The sequence below is a fragment of the Calliopsis andreniformis genome, chromosome 3, assembly GCF_051401765.1.
Source record: "Calliopsis andreniformis isolate RMS-2024a chromosome 3, iyCalAndr_principal, whole genome shotgun sequence".
In the NCBI taxonomy this organism is placed as follows: Eukaryota; Metazoa; Arthropoda; class Insecta; order Hymenoptera; family Andrenidae; genus Calliopsis; species Calliopsis andreniformis.
Genome location: NC_135064.1, coordinates 14,179,170 through 14,206,009, shown reverse-complemented (window position 1 = coordinate 14,206,009; position 26,840 = coordinate 14,179,170). Strand labels below are relative to the sequence as shown.

Sequence of the window (26,840 nt, the reverse complement as noted above, 5' to 3'; positions counted from 1 at the left end):
TTAGAGAAAAAAGGGGAAGGCTGATGGTTGTTCGAGGAAGAAACGACTATGTCCTTGCGAGCTCCGAGCGTGAAGCGTGTCTCGTGATTCACAAAGTCCGGAGGGTGTGGCGGTTTTCTGGGAAGTATCGTGGAAGCAACCTGCGATCCAACCTCGACTCGGTTGCACTTTCCCACTCGCAGACGGATCGACTATCGATCGGTGGTTTCCGTCTGATGTATCGTGTGACGTCGTCTTTATCTGCGAGTAGGAAAGAAACGCCTGGATCTGTTTCATTCACGACTCTCCAGCCCGTTTGATATCCTTCTTTTAGTTCTCTTTAACGAGGATAATTCGATTGAGAACGTGGTGGTTATAGAGTGTGACAGATTTAGCACCTGGGATTACTTTCAGTTGAGATTATAGAGATGATTTTGTGTGGAACTGTTTTCTTGATAGACATTCACAGCTCATTGTTGAATTTATAGTGAAATACGCGTTATTGCGTTCAGTTCATACTATTATAGATCATTTTAGAATTATGAAAAATTTATATAAGCGACACTGTCCGCAAGCAATGCTCCTTCGTTTTTCATAATTTCAAGCTATAACGAATATAAGAACAAGTTTGTAAGAGGAAGGTCTGTTTGAGGAAGAATAGAAAGGAAAGTGACTCTGAATGGTATTATATGAATGTAGAGGTCAAGTATAATAGTATAGTTTTTACATATAATCTGGCAACTCATTATTAATAATTAGCTTATAGAGCGTAGGAAACATACCTCTAAAGGCAGTTCATGTATAGAACTGTTTCGTCGAAAGTAAGATCGACAGTAAATGACTTAGCAATTTTCAGAAATTACATAACAATTATTGTAGTCTCTAGAGATTATTATGCAATTATTATGTAATTTTTAGAAATATTATTTCACTACTATGGAGATAATAAGAAACTTATAACAAGAAAGACTGTATCCACTTAGCGTCTTCTGTTCGATTTTCTAATCTACACACCAAGTTCATCCTCGAAAACTGTCGCCGAAGTCCTTCATAAAGAGACCTCCAACTATTAGGTTCTAAAAATGCTCCAATTTGAACGTTAAGAATAAGTGAAACTTAAGATATCAATCCTAATTTATGGGCACATAGAGACGTCCTTAATCTTCACCTTCTACATTTTCAAGTTTCATTCAAGTTTTCACCATCCCGCGTCCCTCATGAACTGTATCTAGATCCCCGAGATCATCTTTCAACAGGGCATTAAGTTATAACAAAATGCCTTAGAGTTTACTCAGATTCTGCGACGTTCACGGCGTCTCCCAAAGAGGTTTTCATGCGCGGAAGCAGAATCGTGTCTCTAGAGATTGAAGATAAGCCACATAATGAGGCGAGATAGCGCGCGATTGCAAAGTCCTGCCTCGGCAGCGACGTGGGAACAGGAACGTGTAAACACGTGGATCACCATGCCGCATGGGCTTGTTCCATTTTTTGCTCTCTCTCTGTCTCTCCGTTTCTGTCGACTTTTCGTGCACAGATACATACACACACGGGATCTCCCTTTTGGTTTCATGTCTCTCCATATATCTCCGCACGTCGACAACGCCCTGCAGTGGTAATCGACCCTTGCACAAGCGACGACAGCGAGCCACGCGGTGTTCCTTCATCGTGGGATCAAATTGGCCCCTACAATTAGAACTGTTCGATCCGCAAGGGAACTGTGGTGAATGTTGCATTTTAGTAGAGTGGTAGTGCTCGGGCTGGAACTTGGGGTGCAGTTGATGATTCGAGTGGCAGTAGCTAGGAGAATTGTAGAATAGGAATTTCATTTATTCACAGAAGATTCTAGAGAGGTTCCATTTGTTATTATCTTTAAGGACAGTTTGACAATTTTGAAGTTTACATATTGTTGTACAAGATATTTGAATATTTCAGTGTTTTTAAATTTGAATATTCAAATCTTTGCGTAGTTGAATATTTAGATTATTCAACTTGATTATGTATTTGAAAATTTCGAAATTACAAAATTTGTATACTGGAATATTTGAATATTCAAAAATTTGAAATTCTGTTTTACTATAGTAGCAAAAAGGGATGTCACGTGTAATTCTCATCAAGGGTAGAAAGATTATGTATAATTAAATTAAATAGATATAATTCTAAAATTTGTGACGGGATCTGGAACACTGCCTTTTTCTTTTTGATGGAAACTAGTTTAGTTTCGACAGCCGAATTCAAGGATCGCAATTCGCAAATGACCAGGAAGTTGCGAAAAATCGTTGGTCTTGGTAGGTCGCAGAGCTAGCCGTAAATTCGACATTGCGAAATTGGATTATTGGTGCAAGCTAACCGACGTGGTAAATTCGCCCCGTCCCATTTTGCGCAACTATGGCCCCCTTTCGCCACCGTTTCATTTGCGTAACTCTTCAATTATCTTTTAATTAGATGCGAGAAGAGCGTGCGTAACAATGTCCACTTTCCAGGCTTTAGAAATCTGTAGACTCGATTTAAGAAGGAAGCGTTATGGTTTTTATGCTCGACCGACCTGTACAAACAGCAGCAGCAAGATTTGCCGAGATTCTTTTGTCGTCGACCGAGGTATCTCAACCGGGCTGCGTTGAAAAAAGCAGCAACGACATTGAAAAACCGTGCGAGAAACTGAAAAAGACAGCTTCCTTCTGAGTTACGACACGGTTATTCAACCGAAGAAGTTTCACTCTACGTCTGGTGGAGAGTGAACACCGTGTGTGCGTGAAATCCAAATGCATTCGGTTTAACTATTCAAAGTTTCGTTCCATCGTTCTACTGCTCCAGAATGACAAGCGCATAGGTCGCTAGCCAGGGCTGCGGTTTCTAGCGATCGACGTCAAGAAGACTCGGTCACTCGAGACTTCGTTCCTCACCCTTTCCTCAGGGCTTACGTTACTGGAAGTAGAGACCAGTTGCAATGGAAATGTCTCCTAATCTCGTTGCTGATCTTCCCCTCTCGTTCCTGCTCCATTGAGTACGTGTCTCGTTTTGCTAATGTCGAAAGTTGTGTGACGAATGCTCTCTGTTTCCGTTCGCTTTGCTACACGAATGAAATTTTCCAATAAAATATCTGCACTCATACATCATCCAGCATCCCTGAGAGGGCGATTGTCAGTCAGGTCAGTCGTGAGTATTCGAGAGACAAATGATTTCAGAGATGGCAAAAACTTCCTTGTCCTTGCGAAATGAAAAAATCAAGAGCGAATTGGGCTTCTTGGGAGCCGAAAGCAAGGCTTCGATGAACGGTACGTGTATCGGGGTGTGCCAAGGATACGCTAAGGCATTTCTTCTTCGCGTTTTGCGGTTGGAGTTCTCACACGATTGTATTGAAATGCCGCTCGTAAACAATGAGTTGCATCACGCGGTATCCGATTGACAGAGGCGTGACAGGAGGAGAGCAACCGAGATAGAAGAAAGAAGGGAGAAGGGAGAACCTTCGAGCAGGAGGCTTATGGTTAGAAAAAGTATCCACGCCTTCTGGCAGTGTAGATATTGCCCTTATTTAGAAAGTTCGCAGTAGTGCTGACTCACGATATTCTGAATTTACTTCAAGGAATAATCATGGGATTATGTTAAGGTAATATTCAATTAGTAAATTCAATCCATAGTATATGGATTAATAATACTGTAGTTGTAAAGCAAAACGATCTATGTCACATTTTCAAAAAATTTGAGTTAAGACCTTAATTGAGATCTAGAATATAGAATTTGTATAATAAACAAAACTGCGTTTCAGACTTCGTTTCTGAGTGATTAATTGTTGAGAAAACGCCTAAAATACCTATGCATGGAACGTTTGACTGCAGACTTATTCCACTGGCTTCGCTGTTCCTGAGCTAACTAATGCACGCAGCTAGTAGAATAACTCCCTTGTCAGGCAAACTTCAGGCGAATGTTAGACGCTTTTATAAGAATTAATAACTTTGAAACGAAGCTCTAAAGCAATTTCATCATTTTCTAATCTAGCATGTAAAATCACCTCTTAAAATTTCTGACACATGTCGTCAAACACCCTGTATGTATAATCTTTTTAATAAATTTTTTTGTTATGCCCTTTAAGCATAAAAAGTACATTTCACATAAAAACTTCGTTATGGGTTACCACTGACTCACGATATTTTATGAACTATGGTACTTTTAATAAAATTTTTATTCTGCTGTGTCCAGTAATTGTAAATACTACTTTTTGTAAAAATATCATATTCTGCTATCATAGTAGTTTACGATATTACAAATGTATCAAGCACAAAACACTTCGATCTACAGTACCTACTTAATAACAAGCAAAAAATGTTCTAAGCAGAAAATTTACAATGGATCGTCAATATTCCCTCATCTTATAATGTACTGTCTATAGACACTTCAGAAATATCAATTGCAACTGGAAATCCAACGTGAGGTATTAAAGTCAGCGCAATCCGGAAACGACTGAAAGAAGAGCAGTTCTTGGACGAAGTGAAGAAGTTCGAAGTGAGCGACTATATTTTACTCCGAACCGGAAATTGGCGCCGCCAAAGAGGTCTACTTCTACCGTGGGAGTTGTGTAGTCTTTTTCCGTGATCGTTCTACCTGCCATTTCGACTGCGCCAACCATAGTAAACAGCGTCGCGGCGACATACGGTGAACGTACGTAAACCGTGTTGGAGCATTAGCGAGCTATCTGTCCGCTTTGGCATTACGGTCACGAGCGAACCTTTCACGGTTTCACGGCTGTTAGAATCGTAACAAAGACGAGTTCTGGGCCTCTTCCAGGTTCGATGCGGCGTGTGCACACGTGTCGTTAGAATTTCTTTCAGGATCGGAGGGGAAATAACGGAGCGCACTTGCAAAATACTTTCACTTGTTTTGAATATTGTGAAAAGTGTATCGAGTGAGATTTTTCACTACACTATTCAAGAAGGTTGAGTTTTCACTCAAGAAGGTACTTCGGAAGATGATACTAACAATGTCTGGGATAAAATCTTCGAACGTACTTAAATTATCGTTAATAGCAGATTTTAGAAGTAAAAGGTTCGACAGAAGGCGTAAAGATGGCTTTGCATTAAGATCAAAATTATAGAAGGCGTTAAGGATAGGTTTTTTTCTTCGCGGAATGACTTGGGTAACAGGTACTCTTCCTTAATGACCCTTTCACGCCGTCTGACCATGGACATTATCTACTTTAACTGGCCGTAAAGCACGTCTTCGCCTGGGCAAGGTCCCTCCCCAGAATTGAACGATTTCCAACTGTTCCGCAAAAAAGAGAGATCGATTTGAACGTGAGTCGTTCAAAGGATTGTCGGCGTTTTGTGCAAATGTGCCTATGTCAGCTGTACAATTTTAGCACGGTGTTCTCTGGCAGATTAGAATTTTTTATTCAACAGAAAGACCCTTTTACAGATTTTAACACTTAAATTTGGTTTCAAAACATTACATGATCTACGAAACGTACACATTAATTATTTTCTTTGATTATATAGTTTTGCCTTTTTATTGACTAAGCGATTAATTACAGTTTTAAAAGAAATGTCATAACATATTTGCACGAGAATGTTCGCGAAGTATGTCGTATTTTGAAATGGAACAGCAATGGGTCAGGAAATTGTTCTTTAACTCGCACGACGAAGCACTTTGTGAAATCCTGTTGCCACAATTAAGAATAAAAAGTGACTGCGTAATGGAAGTCGAAAGAAAGTGGTTATTCGCGATGACAGATGAAACGATTAAATATCAATTAAGAGTTCATTTTGTCTCTTTTTGCATTTAGTTATGTAAAAACTGGCGCTCTGTCCGGTGTGAACAGAAAGCAAAGTAATTAAAGAGGAAAATGTTTAGCGAAGAAACGGGAAAGAGAAAAAGAATTTCTTTTTATTGCCTTCGCTCTTGACCGACATAGTTGATCGCGATGAACGAGCGAAATCGTCGTTTTTAATGTCCCTTTTGCATAACAGCCATGCACGTCCCCTAATGCGCAAGGAAACAGTGTCATTCGTTCAGGTAGACAAACGAGCTTTGTTGGTTGCTCTGTTATTGCATCATTTGAGAAGAATTGTAGAAAGAACCACGCCTGTCTAGGATGAAATTCTCTAGTCTGCAACGAAACTGTCGTCTTTTCCTCGTTTTGAGTTGTGGCGAAAGGAGAACACTGTGAAAACCAATATTTTCCTAATACTTTTCATAAAAGATCTTTATTTCTAAAATTCTGTTTCATTTTTTATAGATGAACTAAATTATTTTAGTACTTTACAGCAATATTATTTTCTAAGTTAATGAAATCCTTAGAAATCCTTCTTATTTCCCAATCATTTTTAGAGAAATCATTTTTCCTCTAGATATGGTACATAACTATTAACGAATAATATAACATTCTCCAACATAATTTGAAGTTTTTGAATCCCTCGAATTTCTGTGTCAGCTCCTTTCAGATTCAAATAAAGCGTCAAAGTGAAACGAGCGAGTTGCATATACTTTTCGCGTCTTCACACGCATTTCAAAGTAGACGACATAAAGGGTTCAGCATTATTAGCGCCTAGGGAATTACATAGCCCAGACTGCGGCTGCAGGCGGTTCAAGAAGATTAGTGCAACGTGCAAAGGTGTATGTATTGCTTATGCACAGGAGCACACAGACGAGCTTTGTTCCGACTCTCTTAACGTTACGACACTTCCTAACGTAACACAGGCAACAACCACGCCTTTCGTAGCACCTTCCTTTTCTTGCCGAATTAATTTCTTCCTTTTCTACTGAATCCACGCGTCTTGGACATACGGTTCACTTATGAAAGTATTCAAATTTAGTGAGATCATAAAATAGCGTAAAAGTTGATATTAACACCTGTATCATCTATAGTCTCTTCTCAAGTTAATGGGAGAATATTATTTGTGCTATTATCTAGTACTATATTTACTGTCCTCTACTTTTTAATTCATATTTTATGGTCGTAATTATAGATCATATTTATGTTTTTATGATTCAGAATACATTTCATTGATTTGGTAGAAAGTTAATGTATTTAAAAAATTGCCAGTTTGAAGATATCAGCAGTGAGCTACTTTTATTTGAAGGAACGTTATCTCTGGGCTATGAGGTAAATGTCCCAGCAGTTGACCATGCCCCAATATCTAATCATTAATGTTAATTTTATTCAATTTTATGCTTAAATTCTAATGTATTGCGTAACTTAAATAAAGATAAAAACTAGTGTCATAAAATATAATCCTCAGTTTCTGAGACCTCATAACTAAAATATCGGAACAAACAGTTATAGGTAATTTACTTACTGGGACATTTAACATCTTAAGCATTTAGGTATTGAGACATTTACCTTACTACTCATCACTATTATCAACTTTTGTACTTCAATTTAATTATTACTATTACATTATTATAAACCATACAAATAAACAATATTTCACTATAAACCTCCAGAATCTAAAAAAACCAACTATCCAAATTCTAAACCAACAAAATTCCCTACCTAATGATCAAACAAGTAATTAAGTAACAAATCTCCATACTGATTTCACATTTACAAAAAACCATCATACACCTACACTCCCCTCTCCATACTTCTCCATTCTAAAACATTCCCCCGATCCTCCATCCACAGAATCCTTCCCCCAAAACACACCTAAATCACCCTGAGAACGAACTCTTGACACCTGACCGGAAGTCCTCGCAAGAAACCGAGAGCTCGCATCCTTTCGCTGGCCCAAGAGGCTGAAAAAATCGGCACGTGGACAAACGTGCGGTTGCCCAGGCCGTCTGTTGGCCGTCTTCTCACAGGGAAAAGACGAGAAGAGCAAGTGGGGGCGGCAGACCGGGGAGAGGAAACGCATACAGTAGGAGGTCGGGAAGCTTTTGCCCGGAACGGAATAGAGGCTAGGTGGGAGATAGATATAAGGCGATCGTCCCGGTATAACGACTATCAGTGAGTATCGCGCTGTTTTCGCATATACCAGTTAAACGGGACACCCTTCATTTCGGTCAACGATGCTGAAGGTACGACGCCCGGCAATACTCGGCAGACTGTAAGCTGCGCGCGCGCGTACGCGGCAGACCCTGTCGAAGAAGTTTTCGTTCCGCTTCTGTGCTCGATATCATCACGCGTCCGCTTGGATCTTTCTTCGGAACTTTTCTTATCGGAACTGATCGCGATCGCTGTAACTCTTCGCCCTTCGCCGTCCGAACCTCGCCCCTTTGGTTTAGTTTCGATACTCGGAGGGGGGTGAAATTGCAATTTCCTCCTGATGACTCGGCAAATAGGCCGATGGCTTGTTTTTCGGCGACCATATTCGCCCGTTTCTTCCCCCGACTTCGGCAAATATCGAGAATGTCGCGCGTGTTTGAACTGGAGTTCCCTTTGACAAATGCTAAGTGTAGTCTCTAGGCCAGTTCTCCTTGCGGTTTCCCTTGGACCTTTAGAGAGGTATTCGGTACGAAATTCTAAAGCTGGTTTGTAGGTTACTTTTTTTCTTTCGAGTTACCTTACTTTTTGAGTTGAAACTTCTTGAAAGAGAAATCTTCGAAGTTAATCCTTGGGTATTCTTAACCCTCGACTAAAGGCTAACCATAGGCTTGGACAATCCTGCGTTGCCTTGGTTAAACATAATCGATTGTATTTTCAAAGATCGACGATTTCACGAGAGATCGCCTGGTATCGTCAGTAACAAGTTTCCTTCTCGAAACAAAAATCTTCAATATTAATTAATTCGACTAAAGGCTACCCATTTGCCTGGAACATCCTGCATCGCTTTGATTAAACATAATCGATCCTACTGTCAAAGATCCACAATTCCATAAAAGATTGCTTCATATCGTTAGTAAAAAATTTTCTTCTCGAAATAGAAACCTTCAAAGTTAATCCTCGGGTATCCACAACCCTCGACAACAGGCTACTCATTTGTATAAACAGTCCTGAATCCCATTCATTAAAAATAATCGACTGTACTTTCAAAGTTCGCTGATTTCGTGAAAGATCGCCTTATATCGATAGTAAGAATAATCTGAAGTTTTTCTTTTCTCGGACACAACGAAACCCTTGTAAATGACCAACGCTTTGTCTGCGGTCAACAGTTGGCATCCGTACAACGCGGTAGCGTGGTGGTGAATTCTGACCACTTCCGTGGATTCGTATTGGCTTGCGGAGCAAGGTCGACGAGAAAGTGAAAAGGGACACTTTTCTCGAACGAAGACGTGCGGCTGATCCGAACCCGAGTGTCGCGAAAGACGAAATATGAGAAACTTTCTCAACGCGTTCGATGACTTCTCTCGGCTTTCCGTTCGTCGAACTCTTCCTGCTGGTGCTGGAAGATGTTTAACGATCTCACCTATTGTGAGCTAGTTGCTGGGATTTAGAGTTTGAATAGACACACAAATATCCGAAGAGCTAGGTATTTTCAAATGGTTTGAGTTTGGAGATTTTGGAGGACTTCGTAAAAGGTCTTCGTTGATTTGTGTTTAGTTAATGATCTGTGATTAGAGGAAGGGGAGTAAGTCAAGTCTTAGGAAGATTTGTGATTTAGTATTACTTTTAAACCTCAACTAGACCTTAGTTTGAGAGAGGTAGATGTTACGATTAACTAGGTATTAGGATTTAATTAAGTAGGCATACATAATTAGGATTGGATTAGGCTGTGGTCTATTGGTTCACCTTAAGCTAACTTCAATTAGCTTAATTTAGAACACTATCCTAGATTTCGATATAGATCTTAAACTTATGTTGTTTTATCTAAATTGACTATGATTTATGTCTCAGTTGGCCTTATATTACTAATTGAAGAATGGCTGATCGCAACTTGATAAATCTACTTAAAATTTTAATTGAATTAAATTAGCCTACTCAGTGTTTGTTACATCCATATCTGATGTATAATTCATCTCGTCCGTATTAAAACATTGTAACGAAGAAGTGAATAGTGTGGAAATTACGAACGATAGAATACCTTCCATCAATGAAACGATAATCTAGCAAATCTTCTGCTACAGAATGACACGTTTCACATTTTTCCTAACAAGCGATCCGTAACTCGTGATATCATTTTCATGCTGCAAAACTCGTTAATACGAAACCTGCATTTACATCGCCTGGATTAGCTGTTGGAATACAGGTCATAATCCTCTCCGTTTTATGACTCTTTCATGCTTGTGATGTACAAGCTCTTCGTGGCTGACATTTTAAAAAACGAAGCTCACAGAACGTGGATACCAGAGGAAAAGTCCTGGTTAATAGGAAATCGATCCTGCACCGACCTCGTTTATTGCGAAACTTGCGTGCTTTCGCCCGGTCACAGCTATCTAAGAAGCTTTCCTATATTCTTTTACAAGACCTCGCACTTCCTTCCAAAGAAACTCTTTCCTACGAACCAGCCTGCGTACTAAGCGTATTCAAAGAATCCTGAGTCCCTTTCTATTTAATCATCCACCATTAAAAGTTAGAATCGATCTCTAAATGTTCAACGATATTCTTCTATCACCCATAAATATTACTTCAAATTGGGGTAGAAGGGCAATTATTAAACAGCAGAACTCGATAAAGAAAGAACCACAGAATCTTCGTTCCAAAAGTATCTTCAGGCGACTCGTTTCTTTCCGTCACAGTGTTTCAGTCAAGTTTAACGAACTGAAGTTGCGGAATGTAATTTCAGATTCTGTGCTTCGTCTGCGCAACAGTTGCATGCTGCAACGCCGTGGTTTTGAGCGGTTATAATGGAGGCCACGGTATATCTTACACCGATTACGAGGGCATCGAAGGATACGCAGGATCCCATGATTACGAAGGACACGCAGTACTGCCGACAGTGGCGGTTCCGGTGCACGCCGTTTCCGCTGCGCCGCTGCACGTCAGTGCATCGCTAGATCATGGGGCGCACGGTTACGAGCACCACACCGATCACGATCACGACTACTATGTAAGTGTTTAATATCCTCGCGTTTCCTCTTCTACTTCGTTCCTCGCGAAAGATTTATAATCGTGAAGGAGGACTGATAAGAACTGAATTTATTACTTGAGACTTGGGACTGCATTTATTACTTGGGAACAGAAAGCTGTATCCTTCCACACTTAGAAGAATTGATTCATTTATTAACGAGAATGAGGTAATATTTACTTGTTTTGTGAATTTAGTATATTTTACTTTAGACAATTTTTAATTGTCTAAATTTTAAACAACAAATTTTGTCAACATTGATTTTGTTAATAGATGAAACTGTCTATTAATTTGTCAATAATTAACAATATACGAAATGGAAGATTTGAAATAATTTTATGAATAATTCTATTCAGAAAATTAGTAAAAATTTAGTTCTTCGTGACACTTTAAATTTTATATTTAGAGAGAAATGTGTAGCTGTTTATTTCGTTTGCGTTTAAGGCTTCTACCTTTATTGAGGATTATACTCATTAAAGCACTCGAGAACTTATGAAACAGTTTATACGACTTCAGTTCATTTAACCAACTTTCACGGTTGGAATGTCACATGTCAAGTCCGTGATCAAATTGCAGTCTTTATATCCTGAATTAAAGTAAATTATGCCAGTATTGTCTTCAACGATTGCTGAGCAGGAGATAAAATGCTAGGTAAGAGGCCTTTTGCATTCGAAATCGCGTGTCAGTTTATTTCGAAATAGTCTAGAGCAAGATGGGTGTGCCACATATGTGTTAATTGAAATTCCTAGATGTGAAAAGTAGTGTTTGGCATTAGGAACTTCTTCCGCCTTGTGTCTCATTGTCGCGAACGTTTCCTTGATGCTCCAAGAGATCGCTTTCTCGCCACGTCTGCTCGTTAAGATTGTCTTAATGCAGAGTGTCTGGAGATTCATTAAGAGAATAACCAGTTACAACATTTCTAGCGTAGTATTTCCTAAATGTCCCTGAACTTGTAAAATATCACAATTGGTAGGTTACGATATTGAATATTTTAGTGTTTGAAAAGTTTGAAAACTACTCTTTCCTGGTACATTTTCTAGTGCAGTTAAAGCTACAAGGTATTTCACTTGATCAAGATAGATGAATGCTACTGTCCAGCGAGTAGCATAAAAGAACTGATAATTAAATAACAGTGATAAAAACACAGAGAAGTGTTAAGTTAGGACCCTCCAATGGATCCCAAAGCAGATAATTGATTTAGTTTCTCTTCCCCTAATTCTGCTAGAAGTGAGCTCCGGAGCTATACGACTGGACATTTTCTGCCTGCTTTCCTGTAATATCCGAGCAGTCTTGAAACAACCTTTCCAAGAAAAAAAATTCATAACATACTAAATACATTCATTATTAGAGTAATTCATTTCATCCATTCAGAATTTCAACAGAAGTCAATAAATTCAGAGTTCAAATAATATCTATCAAATGACCACAGCTCATGAATGATCCTGGACACATATTTACTAATAGTAAACTCTATATATTAAAATTGACCAAGGCTAATTTAAATCTGAACTAAACTGAAATGAAAAATAAATTCTGTAGTATAAATTTACTCAAGCTTGTATATCCTGAAAGCCAGTGTATTTTTTATTGTCAGAATATTTTAATCCAATTATCATAACCATAACTATATCAAGATGCAATCATTGGCCTTGTTTCAGGCACACCCAAAATACACATTTAACTATGGCGTGCACGATCCCCATACTGGAGACGTAAAGACCCAGCACGAGGTTCGCGATGGCGACGTCGTTCACGGATCTTACAGCGTCAACGAGCCTGACGGCAGTGTCAGGATCGTCGAATACACAGCTGACGATCATAATGGTTTCAACGCTGTCGTGAAGAAAGTTGGACCAGCGGTGCATCCGAAACCTATCTCCGTGGCAAAATACGTATCGCCAGCGTATTACAATAGCTACGATGAATACGAGAAACATTACTAGGTGTACAAGTCTCGGTGGGTGGATCGATCAGCAAAAAATACAAAAAAAGAATAAGGAACAGGGTCAACGATGATTCACTCCAGTGAAACAAGTTGATGATGGAATAGATAGTTTCTAGGGACCAGTGGTGGATATTGAAGATCAATATCGTTGTTTCACTGATCCTCGAGTGCTGTTCTCATCTTAAGTGAATAGGTACTAATTATTTTTGGTTTGAAAATTCGATTTTCAGTTCAATTCAGAGTCGAACGTCTTCGGTTTTCTGAACGGTTTTTCGGAACTCTGGATCTAAATCTACATGTTAGCTTTATTGTAGTTTTATGTAACTATTGGTTAGTTGATAGATACACAAGGTGGTCCAGTAATTGCAAAAGTTTTCGTCCATTTTAAGGAAGTGGTACGTGACTATGTACCTGGACGTAAATTTTTTAAAGAGAATTAGAGATCGATAGCAATCACTGAACCATTTTGTATCAGATACGTCCGTCATTCGACACAAACTAGATCTGCGCCACGTAGAGGGCGACACCGGTGCAACTTGAGAAGAACCAAAGCGCGGCTGTTCCGCGATGGCTTAAAAACCTCTTCTTCCGAGAAACTTCAATCAGAGGAAGTAATCTGCATTCATATACGAGTTCCAGCTACACATTATGATCCCTTGGAGATCATCCATGCGATTATGAAATGAATACGTAAAGATGCATTTACTGCTCGTTAACTGATAGAAAGTAGAATTTTCTCAGTGGGAAAAATTGCTTCTGTACTTCAACATTTTCGAAAATGCAGATATAAATGCACTTTTCATTGTGTTCAATGTTTTGCCAGTTCTCGTGGACTTATATTCATTCGAAATCTTCCTGTGCGAGAAACTGAAGGACTTTTTCATTACAATACATAATAGTTATACGAGTGAGAAATATAGAACAGAAACCATGTTCAACAGGTTTGCTAATCATCGCCATCAATTTAGAGATTAGAAGTTTCAGAAAAAGTGCCACACGTTTGAGAATCCGGAAACCAGAGGTATGCCACGAGAGGAACTTGAGTTCACATTCCTTTTCCACTTCTCTTTTTAAAATGTAAAATACTAATTATGTGCTTTCTGTGAATAGAAACTATTGTAAGCTTTGTATTCAATAAAAGTGATTGTATAAAAAGATTGGTGTTTCGAGTTGTTCGAAGAAAAACGTTTTTCCTTTGATTCAAAGCGTACACTGGACGAGATTGTACGCGCGGCAATTAGCCTCTCTCGGGGCAATTAATAACGAAGCCAGATGGAATTGCGTACATTGCGCTGACTTGCCACTTCGTTCACTTGGGGAATAAAAAACACGCGATCCTAGGGATAATGAATGCTATCTCGAACATCTTTGAATGGCAGCGCTCGATCACAATGACTCGTTAGGGTCCGATCAAGTTGAGCAGACGTCTTAATGACGCGAACAAAGCGTCCCTGCGATTTGTGTCTCCAGCCAAGGTTGCCATTCCTGCGGGCAATTAAGCGATGAAATGGGAATAAGATTGAGATCGCGGAGGACGAGCATCGGGTTAGGGCTGTTGAAATGGCATCTACATTTCCCACAATATCTTTTGCTACCATAATGCTCTGTCGTGCTCTATACGAATTTCATTCGAGATCTAGTGTTACAGACCGAATTTCCATATCTAATTTCGGTATTGCTTTAGGGGGCGTTCCGGAAATGTGTAAATTGAACCAAGTACATTTATAAGGTTAAAAAAGAACAGAGGTATGACAATTGGAAATTGGAAAATTTTGTAATTTTGAATAATTGAGAAAGGAAAGTTTGAGAATTTAAGTTGATAAGGATCAATAATTGATAATGACGGATGTTATTTCGAAATATGCACATAAGTTGAGTTCCTTTTTTAATAGTACATTTCTGAATCTATATTTGCATAATTTGCCTAAGTATAAGTCACAATATATGTATCTACTTAATAGTCAACTTCCCAAAGATTGTTCTGAACAAAATTGTTTTGAGCAAAAATTTTCTTCACAAAATCATCATTAACTACCTTCAGAGAAAATGAAAAAAGGTATCATGAAATAACTGATTTCCATTTTGTCTAAATGTTCAGTGATTAACACGTTTATGCTTCGACTGTTTACTACATCATTTTTAATTAATCGCGTATTCACAGCCTGCTTATGGTCTGCCGAGTTCCATAGGTTTATACTACGTCAACGATCGTTATCTTACATTTCTCGCAATTTTGTTGGTAGTTTCACGCTATACATCACTTTTTTACGCTACTGACTGGAATATTATTAACTAAGAAACTCGGAGTATTCTAATTACGAGTTTTCTAGGAAGGAAGCGTAGGAAAACTGAAAATGTTACAGAGTAATTAGCTATCCTATCACTTTGTGGTCATCATTGTATTTCTTGTAATTTGTATTCAAGTCCTTTCTAATTGAATAGAAGTCCTTAGTATGAATGTTAATATTAATTAATATAAATTAGGTAAATGAATTAAAGGAAACCTTGGAATCCTTAGTCAGTATTCCTTTTCTTTATGTTATTCGTGATTAATGTAATCCCATTGTAAATTCGTTAAGCATTCTCAATGAGAAAAATTCTGAATGGAACTGCGAAACCGTCCCTGAGAGCATTTTTCTGTGAAAATTCAATAGCTGCGGGAAACATGGTTTTCTCTTCGAACAAATAAATTGATGTCTTAACTAAGAGTGCTTGGGCAACTGTCGTCGTAGAAAATTGTCTTGTTTACTTGTGATTAATATTCACTATTTTTTAATTTTAACGCCATTTGTAACTTAATTTAGAAAAATTTTATTGTAACACTATTCGATGCTTTCGTTATTTTAAATTCAGATGAATACTTTTTAGACACTCGGTGCATATAGTATTTCTGGTCTTGGCGATGGTAGTTAAATGCAGCCATTCTTAGATTGGCCGTTAATTGCATTATCATTTACTCTAAAGTGGCAAGACGTTTATTGATAATATTCGCGAAGTTCTCTTAGTGATAGCTCTATTGTATACTCCATAACGGAGTCATTAACTTCAGGAGGGTAAGTTGAATCGAGTCAGAATTGGGACACTTCTTGAATGGGAAACCATTGTTCCATAGAAATTATCTAGATACAGGTTCTTGCATTTGTAAGGCCAAGTTTCAATTGTTTGTTTTCAACTTTTAATTTATTGGAAACATCTGAATGTTAGTTTGAATGGGAAATTTCTATTTGCAAAAACATGTTACTGAATTTCAGTAACTGCTTTGAAAATTTCGCAATTACTGCAGGGAGGAATTACATATTTCAGTGTTATTTCTTAAACACTCCAAACTATTTCCTTGGCTTAAAATCGCTCTATATTTGAGAAATATGTTAATATCACAATTATTAAATAAAGAATGAATAAATCAATTTTGCTTAATTTTATTTGTAGAAAGAAAAATGACAGAAACAGAGAAAAAGATACAATAATACTTTCAATAATACTTAAATAATTATTTACGTATTCAAAGTATTTTCAGTAAGACGTTCCAAGAGTTATCTCTTTAAATGGAGGGGTGCATAAATATTAGCGGATTAGCTCTGCCCATCCTTTTCATTTACGTAATTAAAGAGATACGAAAAAGATTGCAAAATGAATTTAAAATCACATTATAGAATCTCAATTATTTTTTGATGGAAAATATTTATTCCATTGATTAGCCGAACATTCCAATATTTCCGATTAATTTGTCGATAAGATTAATCAAACGTTAAAGTAGATAGTCATCAGTATCAATTAGTTCTTTAATAAAAGATTGTTCTAGGTGATTTTGATCAAAGTCAATGAGAGTTATTCGAAAATATAAATATCTGTTTTCGTATTACACAATTTAAGAAAAGTGAAGAGGGTTCTCTCCTCTTTTTCTCTAGAGATTTTATAGTGATATCTGCTCAGTGATAAGAGAGAACATGAACATTAATCAGTTGAATAATATCATTTATTATATTAATCAGGTAAAAAAAAGTTTATCGCTACTTCTAATAATCGTGAAAAACAAACTGTAAACAAGAATTTACTAACTCTTTCGGGTGAAAGAATTTCATAATACGTCTTACACAATACTTATTAAAACTTATAATAGTATTGGAACGCACACTTAGAATAATATAATACGAAAAAAATAAGCAAAGAGATTGACTTACCCATGATTCCTTGAAGATTTTATTTGCAATAATGCTAGTGCTCTCAAACATGTCCGCTCCAGGCCCCGAGGCGAAACACATTTCCTTTTTCCCAGAACATGTGTACTGCTCCGAGCAATTTTTCCCCGAGAATTCACATTTCGGGCCACGGGTGTTCGGTGAAACATCGCCCAAATTGCTGGAGGCGAATGCCGCCACGAATGGACCCTAAATTCGACGAATACGTGTCACGACAGTTGGGAACTAGGTTTCCAAGGTTTTTCAACGTCACACACGCTCTCGTTTCAATTTCAAACTACTTGCGTTTACAACAGTTTCCTTCAAACTCGGTCTCTAACAGCTGGATCAATTACTTTAGAATTTAATTTATCTTTGCTCGAGAAGTGAAGTGAAACTGTCTTCCCTTTAAAATTGTTCTTTTACTGATGAGTTTGAACATACAGCATTGGTAAAACGAAGAGTTATATTTTTAGACAATGTAAATCTGTTTTTTATGATTCTCTGTTAATGATAGATACGTTATCATAACAAGGCACATTCGAGCATCTAAGCTGGGGAGTCCCATAATTCTATTTTGATATTAATGTAGAATTTGATACGAATTCAGAAAAATTTCTAAGCTGTCAATCTAGTGGTAATTTATAGATTGATAGATCACCATCAGGGATTAGTTTACATAGAGACCTTCAATTTTTGATAACGTTAACTGATTAGCTATACATCGTTAGATTCTGGACACAATAAAGGTCTAATGTAGCTAAGTTATCAAAATAGTACCAGTAGACACTAATTATAGAAACTTGATCCAGATGTTACGAAATCAGTGTACATCGGATAACTCGTAGATAATGGTTATATTGTCAATGAGTTCTTAAGTCACTATCCAATGCTACTTAATCAGTAAATCACTAACAGATACTGATTAGATTACCTCCTTAGATTTCGAAAATATACAATTCATTATAATACCTTGATGCAATATTCATGAAATCTCGTGTTAATGTTAACTGATTAATAGGTCACTAATCAATTAATTTGTAAACTATTATCAGTCAGTGATTACAGTAAATCTCGAAGATTTCGGCAAATGTAACTAATCAGCTTATTTGTTACCGATCACAGTAAGTCATTAACTTTCTAATCTGATATAGAAAATTCTAAGACCTCTAAATCTCTTAAAAACTCTTCAGAATTCCATTGTAAAATATTTGTTGCAACATCTTATTACATTCTTTAGATACTTAAATATTAAACGTTTCATCTATCAATCTACTATTACCACAACTCACTACCTAATGCTAATTATTACTGCACAGTCATTCTCTGAATCAACATGCAAAAAGCTCTCACCCTTCCTATTAAGGATTCCTTATTCATCGTTTTCTCAAAAAGAATTGAGGCGTAACCAACATTGTCACTGGACACTAGATGATTAGTGTTGTTCATACTAGTCGGATGCACCGCGAACCAGTTGATGACACCGAGCGGTTTGTCATCTGCCCCGACGAATTGAATTTGCGTCAAAGTCTTGTCGACATCGTACTTGTACCTGTACACAATAATAATTTATCAGATCAACATTTAATGATTAATTAAGTTCTAGCGACATAGTAGTTGTTATAGTTTGCCTAAACGCGATTGCTCACCTGTCCCTCTCTAACTTCGGGTTGTTCAGATATGCTAAGGGACTTCTGTTGATATTGGCGCCAAGTACCTCCCCGTGGGTGATGAATATTCGTCCTGGTACAACAGACTCGTGGGCACGTTCGATACTCTGGAATATTTATCAGCGACAGTCAATAAAATAGAAATTATTGAATCTCTATTTCTAGCAGGAAACAACCAAGTCTACTGACAATGAACTCAGTGTTATTTTCTTACTTCTACATTTTATTCCAGACTCTTTTAGAAGACTACATTCATTTATAGATATTTAGACTATAATATAGTAGCTTCTAATATTTCTAAAAGTTTATAAAAAGTGTAACTTTAGGTCTATTAGATCTAGTCTATACTAAAAGTTAGGGTTGATAGTGTGGTTAGCGAGGAATTATCACCTATCTAACTTAATTACACCAGCTAAGTACTAACTTAGAGTGATTAGACTCTGAGAACAAGGTCTAAGTTAATGGAAGATAATTACCCGCGTGATACCTTCAACTAGCGCATCGAAAGTTTCTTTGACGAACCCAAACGTAGTAATATCAAACAGCATGTCCAACATGAATCCACCTGGAGTAGAGTGTGAATGGGTACCACTGATCATCACATTCTTCTCTGTGTACATGCTGCCGAATTGTGTTTGGAGTTTCTCTAGCACCTAAAAAACGAGAAGCAGCATATTGTATTCGCGTCAACGCAAGCGTTTAATTGAGGGTTACAGTGAGAGAGTAACAAAAGGAAACAAGAGGATTACCGATTGACGGACGCCGTTTCCTATCATCGCGCTATCAACGCTGACAAAGACGAACCTCTCCTCGCCATCATCTATAATGAATGCGCGAGAGAATGTTCGCAGATGGAGTCCTGATCCTTTCTGATCGATTTTCGCGTAGCCCATCTGGAAAATAAACATTCCGTCTGTCGTGTGAAATAAGGGATTTCTAAGTTCTATTGCATTTGATCCTGCTGCTGGTTGGAAATCAGAAATCTCTATTTCACAATTATATAAATATAGTAGGACCTCGATTAATCTACTACTTTTTCCAATTTCGTTAGTCACATGTTCAATTTCTTTCAAAACTAAGTTGTTATTAAATAATCCAATCCATTTTTGTAAGCTTGCAATTAAATTTTGGAATTCTATTAGAAGGTATTTATTTATGTACAAGGTGTTCTATAGTAGATAGACAAAAATCCAAGAGATAAATGACTTTATGTAACGGATGAAGTGAAAAATTAAGAGTGACGAAATGGCGATAGTGACTTTTTTTTTTAATTATTAACGCTTGAAAGTTGGGTGAAAAGTACCTCCAGCTCGGCAACCTGTCGAACACCAATATGAGCGCTATACATATTGATATATGTGTACTGTGTAGAGTCAGTATGAAAAATGCACCAAGGAGAAACCAAATTATTATACTAGCTAAATTTTTTATTTTTATCGCTGTTTGATAATATGAGTGAAATCAATTTATTGTATTTTAATCTTGCAATTACAAACTGCAAATGCATCACAAAATAACTCTACACAGAAACGAAAGCTAAGAAACCTATTTTAAATATTTCGAGTGACATGCAAATTGTGGCTACATAATCAAAATTAAGTAAACTCGTCATCATGCACCTTTGCACTGATCTAGGAGACACAAGTTCTGCTCAATTTCGAGTCTCAGCTACTTCTCATTCGAACCTTTAAACATTAATTACCTACTGACACAAAAGATTGTAATCGTAATTTCATCGCTTTTAATTCTTATATTTTTTGTCGCTTAGAACTATATCTTTTTCCTACCACTTGTTATCCAGTCTGTAGTCAGATGGCAAAACCTGATATGTCACGATTTTCTAGCTTCTGAGTACGGTGTTTTTGAAGTTAGGTAAACGAATAAGTAAATCCACATGTTATAAAATGTCACCTTGCTTTTTCCTTACGCTACATAACATAAAGGTATCATCTTTTGCAAACTGATAGATCTCACCTAGATACATATGGAAGAGTACACATTTCGATTTTGAAAAGAAGATGACATATCAAGCTCTGTCATCTAGCTACAGAAGTGTTCTGCATTAGAAACTGAGGCATGTTTCTGTTCAATCGTGACAAACTAGCGTAGAAAAGAAGTCAGAAGATACTAACGAAAACGACTTCGGCTGTTGGTCCAGTGGTGTCCGCTCTGCCTACGCCGATGCTGTAGGATGCAGCTGCACCGGGCAATGCAACGTGGAGGATCCATAGCGAGACCAGTCCAAGGATCTGCAATCGTCTGACGGCCGGTGTCTCCATTCAGCTTTCTGAGCCGGCTACGTGATCGCTCTGAAACAGACCGACCGCTTGTGTTTGGTTTTCCTTTCTGATGTTATTAGTTGTTATCGTCGATTGTGCAGAGATAAGCCCTCCTTTGTAAAAAATCGATAGGAAGCATGTGTCATAAAAAAATACTGTTTTCTTAAGTATATATGTATATTCGTTATCGCCATGAACTTGACGAAAGACAATTATTTTGACATGACGATATTTATAATAATGTAACTGATAAATCGAGCTTGTTGTTTATACCTATTATGTACGAGTTAGTTTGCTTATAATTAGATGTCCTCGATAATAGATATGGAGGATGTCGAAAGGATATCAGTCAAATCACAAGATAGGTTGCATTTGTACCTGTGTGTCTTAGGTTTGGTTTTGATTGCATGCAAGTTGGGTGTCTGGATGGTGTTAATTAAGGGGTTTATTTTTTGGTGTTGAAAAATAGTATCTGTGATGCAATAATGCAATGCTTTTATATATGTGATGATGGAATGGATTTGAAGTTTCTAGAAATATTTATTCTTCAAAAATAATGTGAATTTCACGCATAAAATCGTGGCTTAAATAACAAGGAAATATTTACTTATACAGATAAGTAAATGAACGTCATTAGCATTTATTTGAATTACTAATGTATTGTTTTCAAAATATGATGGAATAAAACTTGAAGTGTCTGATAATAAGTTCTTTTACGAATATAAACATCGCTATAGAAACTCAAATTTGGAAATAATAAGATTAAAAGAACACTTATTTTAATAATGATAGCTTTCGGTAGATAAGTATAAGTGGAATTTAACGATAGAAGTTTCGCTGGTGGGAACGAAATTTCTTGAAGCTTTTAGATGTATCGATATAATCAGTTTGGGTTATAAAGCCGCTTTCGACAAGTATTACAACTACCTGGGACATTCTAGGGTAAGAATGCTTTTAGATGTCTTGGGTATTAGTCTTCCCTCTCTCTCTCTCTTCTTCTAACGAAAGATAGGACGATTTATAAAGGTACACTACGTATCGAACTCGAATTCTTGATTCACTATTTCCAAGAAGTTAAATAAGGAGGTAACTGAAATATTTTTTTTATCAGAAAATAAATTCTAATAATATGAAATCCAATATTAAGTCACGTGTAATTGATTTAACTTATCTGATCCATTTGATTCTTGAAGAATTAGAAAAAAATATCTAGGAGTTGAATACTGTGTATATATATCATCAGTGACCTATAGTATAAGGAAGTATGCTTATCTTTCAAAGTTACGATGAAATACAGTTGAAGCGTCGTCAGAGACAATGTTAATGACACATGCGATATAACAAGTAACACGATTTCCCATGCGCGAAGCGCACACGCGTGAATAATGATCGTTGTTACCCTCCATGCATGTGAATGCACAGTAAGCTCAAATGCATCGATGCTCTCTTGTGTAATAAAGACGTAAAGGCGCGATGAATGATTACGAGTGAGATAGGCAAAATGACCAGCGCAGGCCACCATGAAGAATCAATCTATTGAAAGTTTTAGGACGTGAATAAGTTGTGCTTCTAATTGTTAAAGCGTGGTATCATAAAATTTCTTGCATAAACCAGAGAATCAATAAAAAAAAAATAGAATTTACTTTTATGTTATTAAAGTGTGGAATGAAGAAATATTTGTGCTTGTAAGATTGTGGTTTATAGCTCTTGAAGTTATACATGTCATTTATAATTCATAAATTCTAGAACTTAACTCATTACCTATTCTAAAGGATCATGTCATTTTTGAAAGAGCTTTAAATACTGATTTACAATTCAGAATCGTGTTTCCACATGTTACATTTGAGATAAAGAATATTCCAAGTGTTTTAAAAATGACTTGCTAGGAGACTTTTCACTGTAAACAGGTACCTGAAGTAATTTTTACATAATCAAATGTGACATTTAAGAGGAATATTAAAACTTATACAGGTCTTCTGAAAAGAATTCTGAATTTAAAGGAAACTAAACTATACTCATTCGAACTTTAAAACCACATTTTCACTTGTACTTTACACAATTCACAACACATTTCAACCCATTCATAAAAGAACACTATTACTTCTATTCACTCAAAATATGCTCCAGAACACTCACTGAAAAAACGTCTTCGTTTTTGTCTTCACTCCACACATTCCACATAGAAGCGTGACTTAAGGCGTCAGCAGTACTAAATACTAAACAGCCTTACGAATGACAAGATCTGACACAGAATTTCTAGAAATTCATACTTCATAGCTCCGTTTTCGTTATTTGTTCGTCATGAACTCGTTAATATATTTAAACTCCTTTTCTTTGGATAATAAATCGTTTCGTTAGCCATTGTCTCGAAACGATAATGAAATCAACCAAGGGGAACGCGTTCAGTCGTAATACTTTCAACGATAACTGTATTAGACGAAGACGTCAGACAGCAAAACGAACGGTCAAAATCGCGTGACGTTGTCTAAGAATAATTTTACGTAAGCAAACCGTAACGTGATCGGATTACGTGGCTGACGATTTGTGATACACACCATAGAAGTCTTTGGCGAATCGGTTCACGTGACGATCACCATTTGCACCTGGAACTGATTCGGTGGAATCATTTGTCGGCGGGATAATGCCTATTGTTCGACACACTGACACACACTTTGTGGAAATGGTATACACGTACTACTAATAGTACAGGACTCGATGTATACATGTACTACACATTTCCTTCATTTCTGTTTCGAATTGCGAAGTTTTGTAAGACTCGTCACGTCATTTCTATCATCAGTCCATCAGTTTTCAGTTTTAAATTAATACAATTTTCAGTTCTTATTTTACATGTCGTTTACAGATGTATTTACTAGATACCATTAGATGTGAAAATTAATCGGGTGCTTTCTCGAGAAGAATTTAAATTGCACTTATGGAGAATTAATATTCATTAGTGAACCAAGTTATGTAAAATGTTTGAATTTTTGTTTTGCTCATAATTTAATTTAAACATTTGCATTTAAAGTAGTTACTAGAAATTAGAATTAATTTACATATTATATAGTCGTTTTCTACTTTTATAAAAACCTTCTATACCTTTTGAATTGAATACGGTATGATTAGAATATAGCTGATTTTCAGAATGAATTCTCGCAAAAGGGAAAACTAGAACACTTTCTGTTTTCGATGAAAATATACCTGGACACGTTATTTCCATTAAACTCGCCGTATCGGCGTATGTAATTACCTTTATCATTTATTGTTTATCTAAAATTACTTTCCTATTTACTGTTTATCAGGGCAGGTAGTATCGACCTCCAACTCACCAAAACAAACGTTGCCAGTGTCCGATGTACGTCTCCGCTTTCTAGCGAGTCCTGTTATCAATGGCGATTAAGGCTAATCTCGACACGCGATTATCCAGAAACTGCTCCACACTTCCTCCGTTCTGATTCATCGTTTCAACTTAATTCTAACATTTTGCAGTCGCTTCCGCTGGTCACGTTGGCAGCCATTATCATCAAAACAAATTAATCCACTGAACGATATCACAACTGGTGCAGACGTTCAGCTTTCCCTGGATTATTTTTTCCTTCGAGACAATTCACGCTTGCTTCAGTTTCCAGCGAATAATCTTCTGGATTCTGCGAGAATTAACTAAATCCTCCGAGTGACCTACTACACCACTTTTCACCGTCTATCAGAGAACAATGCGGTGTCTCGAATGGAGCACGCGACGATGAGAGTCTGTGTATCTTGAGAGATCTTTATTCCTGGAAAAATGAGTCTCGATCGCAAATCGAAAGTTGCTGACTACTCATTTCTTGAGATCTTTGACGAGGACACTTTTACACTTGATTTCGATCAACACTGTTTACACTGACCGATTATTTACGTTTTAGGTAACATTGACTTTGCTACTCCGTTTTTGTTGAACTCGTTTCGATCGATCTAGCCTCCGTTGGACCCAAATTGTTCTGCAAAGTAGGAATTTGTTACTTTTTCGACGTTAAGTTTTCTGACTTTGGTTAACAGAGTTACTGGTGATTTTTGAAGCAAGTTGTTAGGTTAGATCAATCGATTTCTATTGTGACTTTTCGTGTTCGTGATGTGCGAATGTACACAGAGATCGATTGCAGAGGCACTGAAAAGGAGATCGAGCGATGTGGTAGGCAGATGCTGGGGGATTTCGACGGTGTTCTCCGCTTTCACTCTTCAACAGCGCCAATCTTTTGGCTGGTGTTACGTGAATTTTTTGTAAGGTGATACCTGAGTGGGCCAACTGTCTCTGAATTCGCAGTATCCTTGATTTTATAATGAAACAGCTGCGAAGCTGAAGCAACTTATCTAATCTCGTGGATGGTTAAATTTAAGCAACATGTCTTTAAAGTAGCATCGTAAAATTTCTAGTTTTGAGAACTGAAGGACTTTGTTTGGACTATGTTAAATTTGGAATATATCTGGATTAGAATCTATGATTAAAGTTGAATTATATTCATGTTTGCAGCAAGTTAATCTTAAACAAAAACGTGTGCATGTGGATTTGAGATAGATTTGGGTTAGGTTTGCGTTGTCAGGTGTGGGTTAGGTCTGAGTTAGGTTCCTTGGTTTCCATAGTTCCATGATTTATGAGATTTTGTAGTACTTGACACATTTTGGAGTAACTTGTCTGAAGGGAGAGCAGGATACACACGTGCTTTGGTAAAGTAAATAAAACTACTTATTGTTAAAACTATGTAAGTTTATGTGAAGTAACAGTCAAATTTTACAAACATACTAAAAGTTTTTCTTACATTTGATATTTCAAATATATCTAAAAACATTCACCACTCTCTTAAGAGCACATAAAATAATTGAAAATATAAACTAAGCTATCATGTAACCCAGTTCTCATTTAAACACAAAGTCAAATTAATCAAATTCTTTAAAAACCAGAAATTTCCTTCCTAGGTCAAGTCTCATTATCCATTCCCCTAAAATGTGAATTTCAACTCAAAATTCCTCAGCCAAATTTCTCCACGAGCACATAACGCGTAACACAAAGCAATCACGTGACCCAGAAACAGCTTACTAACTGCAAGCACGTGGGGTTCCAAAACTCTATTTTTGTCTCGCCGTGACGCTGCAATCATGAATAATCCACGCATGCTACACATCAATATCATACAAACAAGTGTTCTCCATAGTCTCAGATGTAGTCACGCTGAGTCAGAGCGCAGCTTTATCGCCAGTGAAGCGTGCAAATACACCGTCTGTCTAAATATTGGTCAATCGACAGTTGGAGCCCAGTCTGCAGAGTTTCTCGCACCAGAGAGAGAAAAATGTTGCAGTTTAGTCAGCCGTGGGTAGAGATTGCGTAACGATCAATTAGCGGTGGGAATGAAACAAAAGCTGGAGCACCGTCGCGATCCCTTTGATATTGCGGCGCGTTTTCGATAACAAACGAGAGTACTCACGGCCGTCAGTGTTCCCAGCTCATGATCCCCGACCCGCTGGAGCTCGAGGATCGAAGAGACTCCGAGGAATCCGTGGATCGCGAACGGAAGCGGCACCGAAACGTGAGGAAAGGCAGAGATAAACGGCTGGCGAGCAGCGGGCCGTCACCACGAAGACTCGGTTCGAGCATCAAATACGCTCGGACTTAGCGTGGCCCCGAGGCTCGAGAAGGGGAAAACGGAAACGATCCTACAGCTATTCTCATGGTGCACTGTCTCGCTCTCTGTCGTCGTGTCGCTCGATGCCACGCGTTCTTTATCTTTCTATCCTTTTCTTTTTTCTTTTTTTCCTCGGAGACGTTGGGGGAGATTCGTAGAGACGAACTGGTTCGTTACGCGTCCCTTTGTGTCTGCCTA

At 37.5% G+C, this 26,840-nt stretch overlaps 2 protein-coding genes across 4 annotated transcripts in view; one reads left to right on the top strand and one right to left on the bottom strand.

Moving 5' to 3' along the window:
• Cdase (neutral ceramidase) overlaps nt 1–26,840 on the bottom strand; it is a 36,316-nt gene extending 9,476 nt beyond the window's left edge. Inside the window, exons 1-8 of one of the 3 annotated variants that reach the window (XM_076393407.1) lie at nt 26,445–26,840; nt 24,315–24,965; nt 20,839–21,015; nt 19,456–19,599; nt 19,183–19,359; nt 18,686–18,813; nt 18,390–18,588; nt 17,040–17,246 (exon numbers count right to left, since the gene is read on the bottom strand). In XM_076393407.1, the coding sequence (XP_076249522.1) occupies nt 17,040–17,246; nt 18,390–18,588; nt 18,686–18,813; nt 19,183–19,359; nt 19,456–19,599; nt 20,839–20,985 (1,002 nt within the window). In that variant the 5' untranslated portion in view covers nt 20,986–21,015; nt 24,315–24,965; nt 26,445–26,840. The remainder of the gene's footprint in view (nt 1–17,039; nt 17,247–18,389; nt 18,589–18,685; nt 18,814–19,182; nt 19,360–19,455; nt 19,600–20,838; nt 21,016–24,314; nt 24,966–26,444) is intronic. The other 2 variants (XM_076393408.1, XM_076393409.1) reach the window with 2 other exon arrangements.
• On the top strand, nt 7,978–12,856 carry Cpr6 (cuticular protein 6). The gene is made up of 3 exons (XM_076393079.1): nt 7,978–7,986; nt 10,632–10,895; nt 12,572–12,856. Exons 1-3 carry the CDS (start codon nt 7,978–7,980, stop codon nt 12,854–12,856), a joined length of 558 nt encoding a protein of 185 aa, XP_076249194.1.

Excerpts from the sequence above, each read along its gene's own strand:
- Cpr6 (XM_076393079.1), top strand. Across the intron at positions 10,896-12,571 it reads ATCACGATCACGACTACTAT|GCACACCCAAAATACACATT; the intron begins GTAAGTGTTTAA and ends GCCTTGTTTCAG.